Raw genomic sequence first — 14,196 nt, forward strand, 5'->3', positions numbered from 1 at the left:
TTCATGAATTAACGTGATATCTCATAATTATACCTCGATCTTGTCTTTCACTGCTTTCCGTACTCCTCCTGCCATATCCTGTTCCACTTCTCCTTATCCACAGCGAATTCACGCACGAAATCGCGCTCAAGCTCGTGAGCCCTCCTGCCCAGCAAGACAAGGCTGTGCAGAGGCGGTCCCAGTTCCTCATCAGCAGAGCACAGCTCCTCGAGTGTTCCTGCAACGAACTTTTCTGTCTTGCCGCCAACTCGAGCAGCGCCAATCGCCAGACTGTCCTTGGTATAGACGCCTTCCTTGCGTTCCTCTTCGATCTCAAGCATTTGCTGCGCGCACTGTCCAACGGTCATGTATCGGGGAGGCTCGTAGATTAGTCGGCCCCGGGCCATGTTCTCCAAGCTCTGCTCCTTGACTTTGATGTCGACAAGAACCAATGTATGCAGACCAATCTCGCGGTTCTCCTTTATCCTGTCGTAGAATGAAGAGGGCTTCCAGTTATCGGTAAAAAAGACCATGGAGACGGTCTGTCCGAAGTTGTACAGCTGAAGGCCGCAGGCTCCAATGCCGGACATGATGGAAGCGTTCGGTACGGTTCGCACAGAAATAGATAGTTCGCGAGCTCGGATGACCAGATCGGTGTGTGTAGTGGCTCTAAACATATACTGTTAGTCAAAGGCCATGAACGTGGTCGAGGTGTAACCAACCCAAAGGGGTCTCCAACAACGCAAAAGGCAACATCCTCGGTCTGCGCATCTCTGAGGATCTCGTCGCTGTTTGACTCGACCATCTCACGGTCGGCAATGATTATCGGTCGTCCATAGTAGTTTTCCTACTTTGAGAGTCAGCGTTAGCTGTTTTCCCCATCCAAACATGCTGTGTATGCATACCAGGATGGACTGGTCCACGAGCAGAATGCTTGTGTAAGCCTCAAGGTAGACGCGCGAGGCCTTCTTGACCACCTCGAGGCCCTTGACGGTGATGTCCGTCTCGTCAGAGAGACCCAAGCCAACAAGGTACAGCATATTGGCTCGATTGACACATGCAAGATTGTTTGTATGAATTGGAAAAAAGTTCCTTCTCGGAGCTGCCCCGCGGTGGGGTTGACAATTTCTTATCTTAGCGCCGGTTGACCCTTGTCTGCCGCTTATGCCAAAAGCTTTCGGCGGTTTTGGTGTCGCGTCTAAACCTGCCCGTTTCTAAGCCGCTTTCTTTTTCCTACACTTATTTCCAACGACGCAATTCAGCCAGCCGACATGTCTGATTCAAAGAGCAAAAGCGCCTACGGTGTGGCAGCAGGAGATACTGATTTCCGAAAGAATTGGGATCTCGACGAATATGCGGCGAAGGCCAAGGAACGCGAGGCCAAGGAGAGGGAGGAGGGCAAGGCGCGTTACGAGGCCAAGCTGGCCGGCAAGAAGTATCACAAGCCCATGACGGGTAATGAGACGTATACATCGGCGCGGAGAAATATCATCGACGTGAGCGCACAAGTTGGAAAGACGCAGTTGGTGCCTGCGGGAACGGGCGTTGGAAAACGAGGCAAAGGCGCTGGTTTCTACTGCGAGGCCTGTGATCTTACGTTCAAGGACAACCTACAATGGGTCGAGGTATGTATTTGCATCTTGTGGTGGAATTTGATTGTAATACGAGACTAATAAAGTACGTGTAGCACTTGAATACGACGCAGCATCTGCTCAACACGGGCCAGACGACCGAAGTCAAGCGAGCGACTGTCGAAGAAGTGCACGACCGAATCGAGTTCTACATCCGCCGGAAAGAGGATCTCGAGAAGGAAAAAGCCACAAGTCTTCACGAAAGATTGCAGCTAAGAGAGGAAGAGATGCAGAAGGAGGCGGAGGAGAAGAGGAAGAAGCGTAAAGAGGAAACAGAAAAGAAGCGCCTGGAGAAGGAGCAGGCGGCCAAGGTCAAGACGGAGTATGGCGAAGATGTGCGGATTGAAGGAGAGCATGACGAGGACGACATGATGGCACAGATGGGATTTACCGGGTTCGGCTCGTCGAAGAAGTGATATGTGATGGAGATTAGGGAGTGATGACTTAATGATACCCAGACTGAAGGCGTTTTGGAGATTCAATGTAGTGGGGACGAAACAGCATATGGACGACATGTAACAGAACATTGAATGAGCGGTATATATAATTGTACATATTCAAGCATACTAAATAACGATATAAAGATCCAAGTATGAAAGCAATCTGCACATTAGCAGCAGTCTCCAAATCTCCTCCATTGGCCATCTAGGTTCAACTGCTGGGGGTCGTGTGCCACCCAGCTGGTGCCGGAATAGCGGACCTCGAGCCCCGCAGCCCCCAAAAGCCTCCAGCGCTGCTGCCATACACTGGAACTGACCCCATCCATGATAGCCCAGACCATTTCGTCCGTATCAAGCGCTTAACGCCGTCTCTCCCTCCTCTTACACATTGGGCATTCCCACGATAACTGCAGCTTCCCCCGTCTTCGCCCACTCACGACAGGGCATCACTCAAAACCCAGTCAATCCGAATTCATTCGAGCATCGGCCATCTCCTCGTCACAGCCATGGCTTCAGCTGGTGCCGCCGCCGCCTCGCTGCTGAGGCGGCAGCTCAAGGAAATGCAGACGGGCAAGGACCTGCCAGGCATCTCATGCGGCCTCGTTAACGACAACAACATGTTTGAGTGGGAAGTCATGCTCATGATCAACGATGACTGCAAATACTACGGCGGTGCGTTTCTTCCTGTTCTTTCTTACTCCCTTAGGCGTCTCTGTAAACCGCGGTTCGGGAAAGCTGATTTGTAAACTGTCTATTGTCTAGGAGGCAACTTTCGTGCTCGACTCGCCTTTCCCGAGAACTACCCTCACATGCCGCCCTCGCTCACGTTCCAAGACCCGATTCCTTTCCACCCCAACATTTACGAGAATGGCAAGCTGTGCATTTCCATCTTGCATCCTCCTGAGGAGGACCAATACGGCTATGAATCTGCGTCTGAGCGGTGGAGTCCCGTGCAGACGCCCGAGACGATCCTGCTCAGCACAATCAGCTTGTTTTACAGCCCGAACGAGGAGAGCCCCGCAAACGTCGAGGCGGCGAGGATGCTGCGTGAGGAGAAGGAGGGCAAGCACAAGGACTATCGGAGACGGTGTCGGAAGTGCGTGAGGGAGAGTCTGGGCGAGGACTAGAGGTGTCGGGGGAGAGGAGTATACGTGAGGGCCAGGGTGCGTGTGTGCAATGGCGTGGTGGGTTTCTATTCCTCTTTTATTAATATTAAAAGTGTGGATGGCGTTTATCAAGGACTGGGGTGTCCTGATTGTTTGCATTGTTTGGCGTCTTGGAGATGCCGGTATCCCGTTGGAGCCTGGGCAGAGCTTCACTCGTTGATGGCGAGATAGCATCAGCATGACAAGACGAAATTTTGTCAATAGTGGCAGCAAAATACAAATTCATCAAGCCCAAGTCGGAACTGGCAGGTAAAGAAATTTTAATTCACGTCAAGTCAATCCTATGTCTGCTTGGTTACCCCTATCAATGGCCCCACGACACTGTCCCATTCTTCGTCCCAACGCCGTGAGCCTTCCTCAATGGCACCCTTTTTCAAATGGGCCAGCTCTTGTGCGCCCTCGAGGCTCAACAGCCGCCTGAATATGTCAGTGAGCTGGGGCACCGTCTCAAAGCCACATCCGTTCTGCCCCTCCTTTACGAGCTCCCCAATGCTCTCAAACCCAGCATACGCAGCTACGGGAAGTCCTGCTCCAAACATGTCCACCACCTTCATCGGTAAGTCGACTCCAGAGCTGGATTTGTGGAGAGAAATGCCAAGATCGGCGGAGGCGAGAAGCGAAGCGTAGTCACGGTTCGAAAGCCAGGCACTGAGAATTCGAATACCAGGAAGTTTTCCGCCATCTTGGAGTTCCTTGATCTTTTCGAGGTAGGCCTCCTTTTGCGGGCCCTTACCAGTGATGATGGCCAAGATGGGAGGGACATCTTCCTGGTCCGAGGATGGCGTGGCGTAGGCGACTAAAGCATCAAGTAGCATGCCAAAGTCCTCATCTGCTGTCCAAGAGGTGCTGCTTACGACCAGACGGAGAGAGCCATCGACGATATTCTTGGCATGGCTCTTGGTCTCTGTTAGGCGCGAGAGAAACTCCAATCGTGCTTTTGGAGAGATGATGGGCTGGAAGATTTCGGCTGGCCGGTCGTGAAGTGTGTAGACGGGGTTCTTGAGATTGAATCGGCCTCCGGCTTGAAGCTGCTTCGTCATGGCGTCTGTGACTGCGAGGTTTGCATTTCCCAGATACTTGCCTAGTCTGATCTCGTAAAACTTGTAGAATGGCACAAAGATTCGGAGGAGAGACTTTTGAGCGAGGATAGTGTGGCCGTAGTTGTGCCAGTCAACAATGACTTTGCTACCACGAAGCCAGGAAACGAATAGAGCCACGTGAAACGTGGGGATGGAAGGGGGGTTCTAGAAGCTAGTTAGAATGAATTCTTTGAAGCCAGATATACTTGTGGTTGGAGACGTTTGTGTTTACCTGAATGATGATCCATTGAGCCGGGGGAGCAGTGTACATGAGCGTTACGAAGAGAGTCCAGAATTGCTGAATGACCTTGCAAGGGATGTTGAGGAAAAAAGGAAGCGTTTCCCATGCGATCCATTCTGGCGGAGGAGCGAGAGGGTAGACGGTGACGTTGGGGTTGCCAATGAGATCAGGATGTCTGGCCGTTTCTACAAGCCCAGAATAAGTACAATTGTATGAGAGCATAAAATTTGGATTGCTTACCTTTATATCCAACAATGTCAACTTTTTTTCCGTGCCTCGCAACACTAAGAGCATGATACTGCATCCGAGGACTTCTGCCAATATCGCCCACCACTAGAATCTGGATGTGCTCATCCTTTGGATTCTCGGCAGGCTGATGGCGGGTGGGTATGATATCAAGGGATTTCTTGGCTAGCCACACGAGGAAGCCCCAAAGGCGGCCTAGGGCAATGACGGACAAGCCACCGATGATTGCAGATATTGCAAATGAGATGTAGTAGGAGGTAGACATTCTGGGCAAACCGGTCCTTGGAGATGTATGTGGTTGATGGATGTTTAGAGCGTTGAGCTAGAGAGGCAATGACAGCTGTCCAGTCTCATAGGGACGGCTTCTAGCAAAGCTCCCTCTGGCCTCACTGGTAAAATGCCTCGATGCAAAAGGGGGGATTATGAATCTTCACAGGATGCTGCATCAGGGCAAAGCGCAAGCTGAGCTCATTTACCTGATGGTTGGCGTCGCAAACGAGCTGCCGGCATGCGATTCGAGTCTTTTGCACCGCCTCAAGAAGCTCATTGCCAAGCTGTAGTTTGATAACGCCATTTGGGACTTTTGATCTGTGGCGCACGGAAGTGCTGTGGCTGGTGGGAGACTGGACTGTCGTCATTTTTGCAAGTCCCTGAATGTGATAAGCGCCACATGCAATGGAGATCGTGGGGACGGGAGAAAGGGCCAATCAGTGCCGTCGAGATGCAAGACATTGGGTACTGCCTTGTGCTATTACATAGATACGTGGGCATGCCGTGAGATCTTGGTAGATTTGTGCTGCCCGGCAGTTAGTAGTAGTAAGGATTGGCCCTGCCCTGACGTTGTTATACCCACGCTGAATCGAGTATCTGTGCGCATGTGGACGGAATATACTCGCACATTAAAGGCGGTTGGTTTTATGCCACTACTGCCACTAGACAATTTGATAACTCATCTTGCAATTAATGCTGTCAATCACGAGGCATGAATTAGGTTTCAACCAGCTCCGTTAGGCTGGGACTAATTGAGAGATTCCGTCCTTTACCTTCCCCTTTTGACGTCCCCATTATCGCTTAGACCGCCGTCTTCCGTCGTCGATCTGCTGTACTTCGATTTGCTAGGATATTCCCAATTCTTCCATCCCAGTACAGAACTGCAGCATGCTCATCTTGATAACTTTGGTGCATTGCATGATTCATTCCAACACATGCCTCTTGTTGAAACAATTCCCAGACTGTCCCATTGCGTCACCATGCCTGCGGCAACTTGGCAATCTCATTACATCGCATCCCACCTCATCTGTCTCACCTTGTTGGTGTATCAATGAATCAATATTTATTAACAGGTACAGTCCCTAACCGTCACGTTAGCACCAACAGCCCGCGGGAATTTGCTGGTACCTGGCCCGCCAATCGCGCTGATAAACAGCGCCCACACACACTAACGCCCTCACTGGCCACAGCTGGACGAGACCCCCAAAAAGCGCCTCCACGTGCCCCGCACCCTCCTAAAGTCGGTCACTCTGGTGCTCGAGTAGCGCCTCCGTGGCACCTTGGCAGCGCCAGTTGCTGGACCTTGATTTTTTTTCTCCAGGTTCGCCTGTTGTCGTCCGTGCTTGTTCCCCTATTTGGCCTGCCCAGCTTGGCTCCATCTGCTGTCTGTCTCCTCCTTCGACAAACCCAAGCTGGGGGGAGGGGGAACTGAACTTCCAATCTGTCAACCTCGCACCTCCACTCGTGTCGATTCAATTTCCCGAGTCCGCCTGTGTCGCGCCAATTGCGTTGTCGGGCATATTGCAGACGCTTGATGCGGGTGTTTGCTGTCTGCGAGACGCATCTCTCGTAGCGACGCGATCGTCCGCGGCGGAGGCCCACGAGCAGAGGATCCAAGTTCCTCGGCTCTAAACGACCTCGATACGGCCTGTCTTTTTCTTTTTCTTTTTGCCAACGATCGATCGACCTCCACACGATGGCAGCCTCGTATTCCCTGCCGTCGTCGGCATTGCCGCACGCTCACCGGGTTCACACCCGGTCCCAGCCGGCATCACTCAACGCCTGGCGAATGACGGTGTCAAGCGAGAGTCTGCCCTCTGCGCTGGAGGACGACGAGGACCAGGGCCACGATCACGATCACGATCACGATCGCGACCATGACCATGACCATGATCACGACCACAATTACGACCATAGCCGCTCCCAATCCCACTCTCACCCGCGCTCGCAGGCATATTCCATTCCACCGCCGCTGCCATCTCCCTCGCACTTGCACGCGCACTCCTTCAGCTTCCCACGCCACGGCCGCAGCGGCTCGCAAACTTCCAATGCAAGCTCTACCGAGAAGCCGTCAATAGGAGGCGCAGGGAGCTGGTCTCAGGCGAGGAGGAATCGCTATACTCCTGAAGTTATTGACGAATCTGCTCACGACCATGATCATGACCACGACCACAATCATGACCACAGCCATTCCCATTCGCATTCTCACTCGCATTCTCCTGCCCACTCCCACTCTCATTCCAATGGCCACAGCCACGATCATAGCCACAGTCACCACCATGGCCATGACCACACCCACGAGGCCGGCCACGACCATAGCCCCAAGCGGTCTCTCTTTACAAGAACAATCCTCCCCTACACGGTTGGATGGCCCATTCTTTATTCCATAATAGCCGAGAAAGATTCAAGGCGGATATTTTACTTCATGTCGTATGTTTGCACTCATCGTTCCAAGATTCAGCAGGTGATGGTGACTAATAGCGTGATACAGGCTCAACTTTGGTTTCATGATCATCCAGGCCTTTTATGGCTTCGTAACCGACTCGCTGGGCCTTCTCAGCGACAGTATTCACATGTTCTTCGACTGTGTTGCCCTGCTCGTAGGATTGTTGGCAGCTGTCCTGAGCAAGTGGCCGAAGAGCCAGCGGTTCCCATATGGCTTCGGAAAAGTTGAAACGCTGAGTGGATTCGCCAATGGCATTCTGTTAATGTATGTATTTATCACATAACCTACGATGCGCCAATGATCATGATTCTAACCCAACTATTTGATTTAGGCTCCTCAGTGTTGAAATTGCGTTCGAGGCGTTTGAGCGATTGTGGGAAGGAACGCAAACAAAGCGGCTAGGCGAGCTCTTCGTTGTCAGCAGCCTTGGCTTGGCCGTGAATTTGGTTGGCATGATGGCGTTTGGACACCACCATCACGGCCATGACCATGGACATGGACATAGCCATGGGCATTCTCACGGTGAGAAGCATGACCATGGATGCAGCTCACACTCGAGCCACAACCACAACCATGGCCATGGCCATGACCATGACAATGAAAATATGCGTGGCATCTACCTGCATGTTTTGGCAGACACTTTGGGCAGTGTCTCAGTCATTGTATCTACAGTTTTGACAAGCTTCTGGGGCTGGTCCGGGTGGGATCCGCTGGCTTCGTGCTTCATTGCAGGCCTCATCTTTTTATCTGCACAGCCACTCGTGTTTTCATCAGCGAAGCGTCTACTTTTGACCGTTCCCGAGGGTGTCGAGTACAACCTACGGAACACTCTTGCCGGCATTGGACAACAGCGAGGCGTCGTGAGCTATGCGACTCCGAAATTTTGGATGGATGATTATGGAGGCAATCAATTATTGGGCGTTGTTCATGTCACGGTGGCCCGTGGCGCTGCCCTGGAGGAGACTAAAGACCGTGTCCGGGAGTATCTGCTCAAGGAGGGCATTGATGCCGTCATACAAGTGGAAAGAGATGGAGATAATGGATGCTGGTGTACTCGCGGACGAGCTCCAACCAACCCGCCGCAGATGTCCAAGCAATTCTAGGAGACGAGGGTCCGTGTCATGCATACAACAACAGGGGCAACGGCAATTCAATGGTTGGACAAATGGTAGACGAGATGAATGAGTGGTCGCTTAGTTGCTCACACATTTACACAGCGAAATAGCGTCAATTGCGCAACTTGTCTGCTTCTTAGCGGTGGTTTGATGGGAGGGATTGGCTGTATTTTATATAACGGTTGAAGCGAGATGCTTGGCGCAAGGGTGCGAGTTCTGGGTTTTGCTTAGTGTTTAGGATACGTTCGCGTCTATAATTGGTTCCTGATTGCATATACTAGAATTGCCTAGATACATGATGGAGATTTTTTTTTTTCACTGGAGCTTGAGGAGCCCTGAATATGCCAGCTATTGAGCTTGATTATGAGCAGTCCGTAATATTGTCCTTCCAGCGCTGAAGCTTCTGGGTATTTGTGAGTGGTCAAGCACCTTCGAATCAATGCATACCGCGAGTTGGTAACATACAGGTATCCGGCCTTGTATATTGTCAATGGCGTCTAAAGAAGAGCCCGATCTGGGTTGGAGGTATAAATAGAGACGAAGCTGTAACTACATGGTCTAGTCGGAAGCTGTGATGTAAGCACAGGATCCGTGATTCATGGAGGGGTAGGAGGGGTAGAGTGTGAAAGAGGCAATATTCCAAGGCTAGACATCTTTCACCTCCCAACGCAGTGAAACCGCAGATTCACATCTGCTTCTCGTGAATGAGGCCAGTGTCGTGAACAAATGAGTATGGCGATGTATCCTCTTCCTAAAAATAGCGTCCGGCTAATACTACATTAACCAGCTTCCATTGACAAGGTATGGCGTCTGCTTGGTTCAAGAGATGACCCCATTAAGGCTAAACGAGGCGACGCGAATTACAGACAGGCTGTCAGCTATGCGGCGTTACATTCAACATTAATCGCATCAGGACTCGTAGCGAGCCTCGCAGCTCTGCGTGGGGGAATTCTTATACCAGCAAGCACAACAGCCGGGAATGGGTTGCGCTCTCTGGTGGCGATGCGCAGGAATGTCCAGATGGCGGTTGTGCTTCTGTCTACCGAGGGCGGCCACCTGGGGAGCTGAAGTTTTGCTTGCGCTTGTATGAAGACGATCCAGATGATGCTTCGTATGTGTACGAGAGCGATGAGGATGATGAGCCTTTGGAGTACGACTCGAATGCTGAAGATGATGACGGCGATGAGGTAAATGAGGAAGAGAACGAGACGAGCTCGCTCCAATCTCAAGCACCAGATACGGAGGAAGAGTATAAATGGTTTTTTAACGCCAGTGGACTCGATCCCCAGCCAGAGTACGATACCGAATTCCTGCCGCTCTCTGCGCCATACGACGACGAAGGCGGTGCGGAAGACGAAGATATAGGAGTTGATCACCACATCATGGCGCTCCCAACAGCTCGCAGATACGAACATATCGCTGGCCCGGGCTGCTGTAATCTTCGAGGCTACCACGGCGATAGGATTACTCTCGACGAGATGATAGATTGTCATACAGTGCAGGGGCTGTACAAGAAGACGAGTGATTGGACGCCGAGTGATGACGACATGGACTTTGAGAGAGAATCAAAGAATTACCATCTTACGGGGCTATCAGACTGCATGCCTCCGAATGGAGGAGATGTAAAGTGCGCACCGATTCGTGGTGGAGCAGACTGGTTCCATGCGTCCAATCTCAGCGATACATGGAAAGATGTATGTGGCCAAGAAACGTGAGATAGACTTACTCCTGTGCTAACGATGACCATCAGCTTTTTGGATGGGGGACCTATGTGCTTCCATTCCACCCTACCTGCTTTGAGATATTCATCAGGATAAGCAAGCAGCAGATGGGTAGAGTTAGTCTCGACTCATTGATGAAGCTTGAGAGTACTGCATCCCGCAGCATGTTTGGCGAACGGCATCCCGACATTGTGGATGCGAGAAACAAGGGCTGGAAGTGGGCTTGTTTGCTTGATACGGAGTACCTAGCCGCCAACCCCGTCTTCATCTCTGGCTTCAGGGATATTTGCGATGCAGCTATTTCTGACGCGGGGGATTTTGACAGCCAGAGCAGTCCGTTTCCAGAGCGGGCTGAGAAGCAAGATGTTTCCGTAGTGCAAGATGACCCGTTCTTGAAGCTGCCAACGGAACTCAAGCATACAATTGCCTGGCATCTCGGCTCAAAGGATATAGCGTCGCTGCGGATGGCATCTAGGGCATTTTATCATCTACCGATGACTTTATGGCATACGTTGATGGTCCGAGAGATGCCTTGGGTGTACGAAGCCTGGTGCGATGATCCTACGCCGTACCCCTGGGCCATGGCAGACGCTTCATACCTAAAGCAGATGCGGGAGCGGGAAGAAGCGTACACAACTGAGCTCACCCGCCGAGCAGACGTTCTAAAGGCCAACGAACCTGATTTCTATCCCATATGGGAAGAGAACGAACCCAAGTCTCCGCCACTGTCGCCTGAATTGGAAGCCCAGACAAGGCTGTTTAAGGAAAAGAAGCGAGCTATGGCGCCTGTGAGACTACCGCGTGATAGGACGAATTGGTACCAGCTGTATACGGACATTAAAGCAAACGAGGACAAGTTGAAGGGACTGCGCAATAGGAAGAGGATATGGCGGACTGTAGGCGAGATTGTGCAGAATGTCAAGAAGTGCTGGGAGGCGGAGTTGGTTGAGATTAACACGCCGTTTGCTATAATGGAGGTTGATGGCTGAACTTTTTGGTGTATCTTTAGAAGTGGATTACTACACTATAGAGGCTAGCTATCTGATTGCCAACTTGATGGTTATGGCAGCGTATATACTCGTGGGGGAACCATTAGAGTCGTCATACTACAGCACAGTATTTTGGCCTGACATGTGATTGCGCGCTGTGAGAATGACGAACGTGGGGTTGATCAAAAGATTCCCCGCCTTTCCCTTTTGTTACCCCACGGGCAGTGGCTTTCGACGGTGGCTTGTTCTGGGCCGAGGGTTACCAGGTACATGTACATGACATGCCGCCTTGCCGCCTCCATCATCGGAGGCGATTTACCGATGGGATTCCTGGAGATTAATTCAATGGAATTACATCTTGACAGCGCGAATTTCGGTCGAATTTTTTTCGGTTATCAGTTTCTCATCATTACGTGGACTTAAGACAATCAAGTTTACACCGATACTGCCGTCACGCGGGGCATGGAGCTTTGACCCGGCCGACGGACGGAGAAGCGAGCCGAGGTTCGAGGCGGGACCCGGCTGCGGTTGAGCTTGAGTTTTGTGTGCTTGGACGGTAGTATGGAATTTGTGTTGTGGTGATATGCATTAAGAGGGTATATGTTGGTGGATGAAGCCAAATGGAAGTGTATGTCTGCCACAGGCGTCAAATGTAATTTTCTGTAGCATTTGGGAATAAAGGTAATGTTCCAATGACATGTGCAAATCGGACTATAGGTAGGTGCTTTTCTGCTACCAAGTTTCGGTACACCAGTCATAATCACAAGCTTCTCCCACAAAGGGAAATAGGAAGAAAGGAGAAAAAAGAGAGAGAAGGATCTAAAACCCGCAGTCATATGGCAACCAACCATCACGCGGGTTTTATATCTCAGCCTACTAATAAGTTGTCCCCATTTTCCCTGAAACATCAGCCTTGGGTTTGTAATGTAATGGGCCATTTCGCATCCCGTCGTCCGAACTTCCTTCTCTCCGTTCTCCAACCCACACACAAACTTTAGGTCATTTTAGCAACCCTTGACAGCTGATGAATGCTACATGCCATCTGGGCCGTAGAGATGCGGCCGCCACAAGTACCTGCGCTAAAGTGCACGCGCTAAATCGGTCGTGATGTACATGTACCTTTTTGATGTTCGGGCTATGTGCATATTAGAAGCAACCTGCGCTTCGTCTTGCTTCCTTCTAAACCTCCCCATATTCCGCTTCTTGCTCCTCTTCCCTTTTCGCATCTTCTCTAATATCTGCTCTTCCTCTCCTCTCCTCTTCTTCTTCCGCAAATTTCTTTTCTTTGCTGTCTTCTCTACCTTGCTGCATTCACAATCCCCGCCATAATGTCTTCCTCAAGCTCCTCTCCCGCCGAGGCAGTCTCCTCCATCGCCGACAAGATCCCCTCGCCCCAAGAGGCCAAAGAGACCGCCCAGGCCGCCGCGCCCGCCGCTCAGTCCGCTCTTCTGTCCCAGCTGCGCGCGCTCACGGCCGGTGGTTTCGGAGGCATCTGCGCCGTCGTCGTCGGCCACCCGTTCGACCTGGTCAAGGTGCGCCTGCAGACGGCCGAGCGCGGCGTCTACTCGAGCGCCATTGATGTCGTGCGCAAGTCGGTCGCGCGGGATGGACTGAGGAGGGGCCTGTATGCAGGTGTCAGTGCGCCGCTGGTTGGCGTTACCCCCATGTGTATGTTCTTTTCCCCTGTGCTCGATCTTGACATTTTTGTCTTGGGTTTTCTTTTTTTTTGCCGAACCTCGGCACAAGTTTTGTGGTGAGAACATGTGTGAGCTGACGAGAGGTGCGCAAAAACTACAGTCGCCGTGTCCTTCTGGGGCTACGATCTCGGCAAGCAAATCGTCGGCGGCGTCTCGACCATTGGGCCCGACGGCCTGTCCACCGGCCAGCTCGCCGCCGCCGGCTTCCTCTCCGCCATCCCCATGACGGCCATCACCGCCCCCTTCGAGCGCGTCAAGGTCATCCTGCAGGTCCAGGGCCAGAAGCAGCTCGCGCCGGGCGAGAAGCCAAAGTACAGCGGTGGCCTGGACGTCGTGCGCCAGCTCTACCGCGAGGGCGGCATCCGCTCCGTCTTCCGTGGCAGCGTTGCTACCCTTGCCCGAGACGGCCCCGGAAGCGCTGCGTACTTTGCTGCTTACGAGGTTATCAAGAAGAGCCTGAGCCCCAAGGATCCTGTTACTGGAAAGCCCACTGGCCAGCTGAGTCTGACGGCCGTGACGTGCGCCGGTGCTGGTGCTGGTGTTGCCATGTGGATTCCCGTTTTCCCTGTTGATACTGTCAAGTCTCGTCTCCAGACCGCCGAGGGCAACGTCACTATCGGAGGCGTCATCCGCGAGCTCTACGGCAAGGGCGGTTACAAGGCCTTCTTCCCTGGTTTTGGTCCTGCGCTGACTCGTGCTGTTCCCGCCAACGCAGCAACCTTTTTGGGCGTGGAGCTGGCGCACCAGGCCATGAACAAGATGTTTGGATCGAAATAATGATGGTGAACTATGATTCATTTTAAGGCTTGAATTTTTTTGCGGTATCATTGGCAATGTTTTGTTGTTTTGCGTATAAAAGGAACTTTTGAATTTTTGGGGGGACAAGAAAAGTATATAGGGGAGAAGGAGAGGGAGGCATCGAGACATACCCTCATGATTGTTTGGATAATTTTTCTCCTGCATGATGGAGTCATGGAAAAGGGATTTAGACGGCGGTGTTAACTGTACTCGCCCCGTAGATTAGACGCCTTTGCTGCCTGTTTTTCTGCATCACGAGGTGACCCAAGGGCTATACATCATCATCACCTTTTCAAATCAATAAATAAACAAATAAACAAATAAAAAGCAATTCAAAGATTGGCATGTCAACCAAGAAAACGTGTACTGTTCATTCTG

At 51.7% G+C, this 14,196-nt stretch overlaps 8 protein-coding genes across 8 annotated transcripts; 6 read left to right on the forward strand and 2 right to left on the reverse strand.

The window, feature by feature from the left end:
• Positions 1-47: 47 nt before the first annotated feature.
• Positions 48-1,019, reverse strand: M431DRAFT_1010 (hypothetical protein; the record flags this gene model as incomplete). The annotated part of the gene is made up of 3 exons (XM_024911277.1): positions 48-648; positions 702-826; positions 885-1,019. 3 exons carry the CDS (start codon positions 1,017-1,019, stop codon positions 48-50), a joined length of 861 nt encoding a protein of 286 aa, XP_024780739.1.
• M431DRAFT_132362 (hypothetical protein) lies at positions 1,011-2,213 on the forward strand. The gene is made up of 2 exons (XM_024912479.1): positions 1,011-1,604; positions 1,667-2,213. Exons 1-2 carry the CDS (start codon positions 1,251-1,253, stop codon positions 2,024-2,026), a joined length of 714 nt encoding a protein of 237 aa, XP_024780740.1. The 5' UTR covers positions 1,011-1,250; the 3' UTR covers positions 2,027-2,213.
• Positions 2,214-2,556: 343 nt separating this feature from the next.
• Positions 2,557-3,177, forward strand: M431DRAFT_105139 (hypothetical protein; the record flags this gene model as incomplete). Its single annotated transcript, XM_024911569.1, has 2 exons — positions 2,557-2,722; positions 2,813-3,177. 2 exons carry the CDS (start codon positions 2,557-2,559, stop codon positions 3,175-3,177), a joined length of 531 nt encoding a protein of 176 aa, XP_024780741.1.
• Positions 3,178-3,497: 320 nt separating this feature from the next.
• Positions 3,498-5,047, reverse strand: M431DRAFT_71301 (glycosyltransferase family 33 protein; the record flags this gene model as incomplete). The annotated part of the gene is made up of 3 exons (XM_024921882.1): positions 3,498-4,460; positions 4,528-4,721; positions 4,777-5,047. The coding sequence occupies 3 exons, from the start codon at positions 5,045-5,047 to the stop codon at positions 3,498-3,500; spliced, it is 1,428 nt and encodes a 475-aa protein (XP_024780742.1).
• A 1,701-nt stretch (positions 5,048-6,748) lies between these two features.
• On the forward strand, positions 6,749-8,601 carry M431DRAFT_71546 (hypothetical protein; the record flags this gene model as incomplete). Its single annotated transcript, XM_024921913.1, has 3 exons — positions 6,749-7,482; positions 7,544-7,762; positions 7,830-8,601. The coding sequence occupies 3 exons, from the start codon at positions 6,749-6,751 to the stop codon at positions 8,599-8,601; spliced, it is 1,725 nt and encodes a 574-aa protein (XP_024780743.1).
• An 875-nt stretch (positions 8,602-9,476) lies between these two features.
• M431DRAFT_65646 (hypothetical protein) lies at positions 9,477-9,695 on the forward strand (the record flags this gene model as incomplete). The annotated part of the gene is made up of 1 exon (XM_024921689.1): positions 9,477-9,695. A coding segment is annotated over one exon (219 nt), but the record flags the coding sequence as incomplete, so codon positions are not given.
• A 171-nt stretch (positions 9,696-9,866) lies between these two features.
• Positions 9,867-11,323, forward strand: M431DRAFT_71974 (hypothetical protein; the record flags this gene model as incomplete). The annotated part of the gene is made up of 2 exons (XM_024921972.1): positions 9,867-10,307; positions 10,364-11,323. Coding segments are annotated over 2 exons (1,401 nt in total), but the record flags the coding sequence as incomplete, so codon positions are not given.
• Positions 11,324-12,324: 1,001 nt separating this feature from the next.
• M431DRAFT_503224 (hypothetical protein) lies at positions 12,325-14,162 on the forward strand. The gene is made up of 2 exons (XM_024918275.1): positions 12,325-12,991; positions 13,121-14,162. The coding sequence occupies exons 1-2, from the start codon at positions 12,652-12,654 to the stop codon at positions 13,795-13,797; spliced, it is 1,017 nt and encodes a 338-aa protein (XP_024780746.1). The 5' UTR covers positions 12,325-12,651; the 3' UTR covers positions 13,798-14,162.
• The last annotated feature ends 34 nt before the right edge of the window (positions 14,163-14,196 follow it).

Source organism: Trichoderma harzianum (assembly GCF_003025095.1).
Source record: "Trichoderma harzianum CBS 226.95 unplaced genomic scaffold M431scaffold_1, whole genome shotgun sequence".
Classification (NCBI taxonomy): Eukaryota; Fungi; Ascomycota; class Sordariomycetes; order Hypocreales; family Hypocreaceae; genus Trichoderma; species Trichoderma harzianum.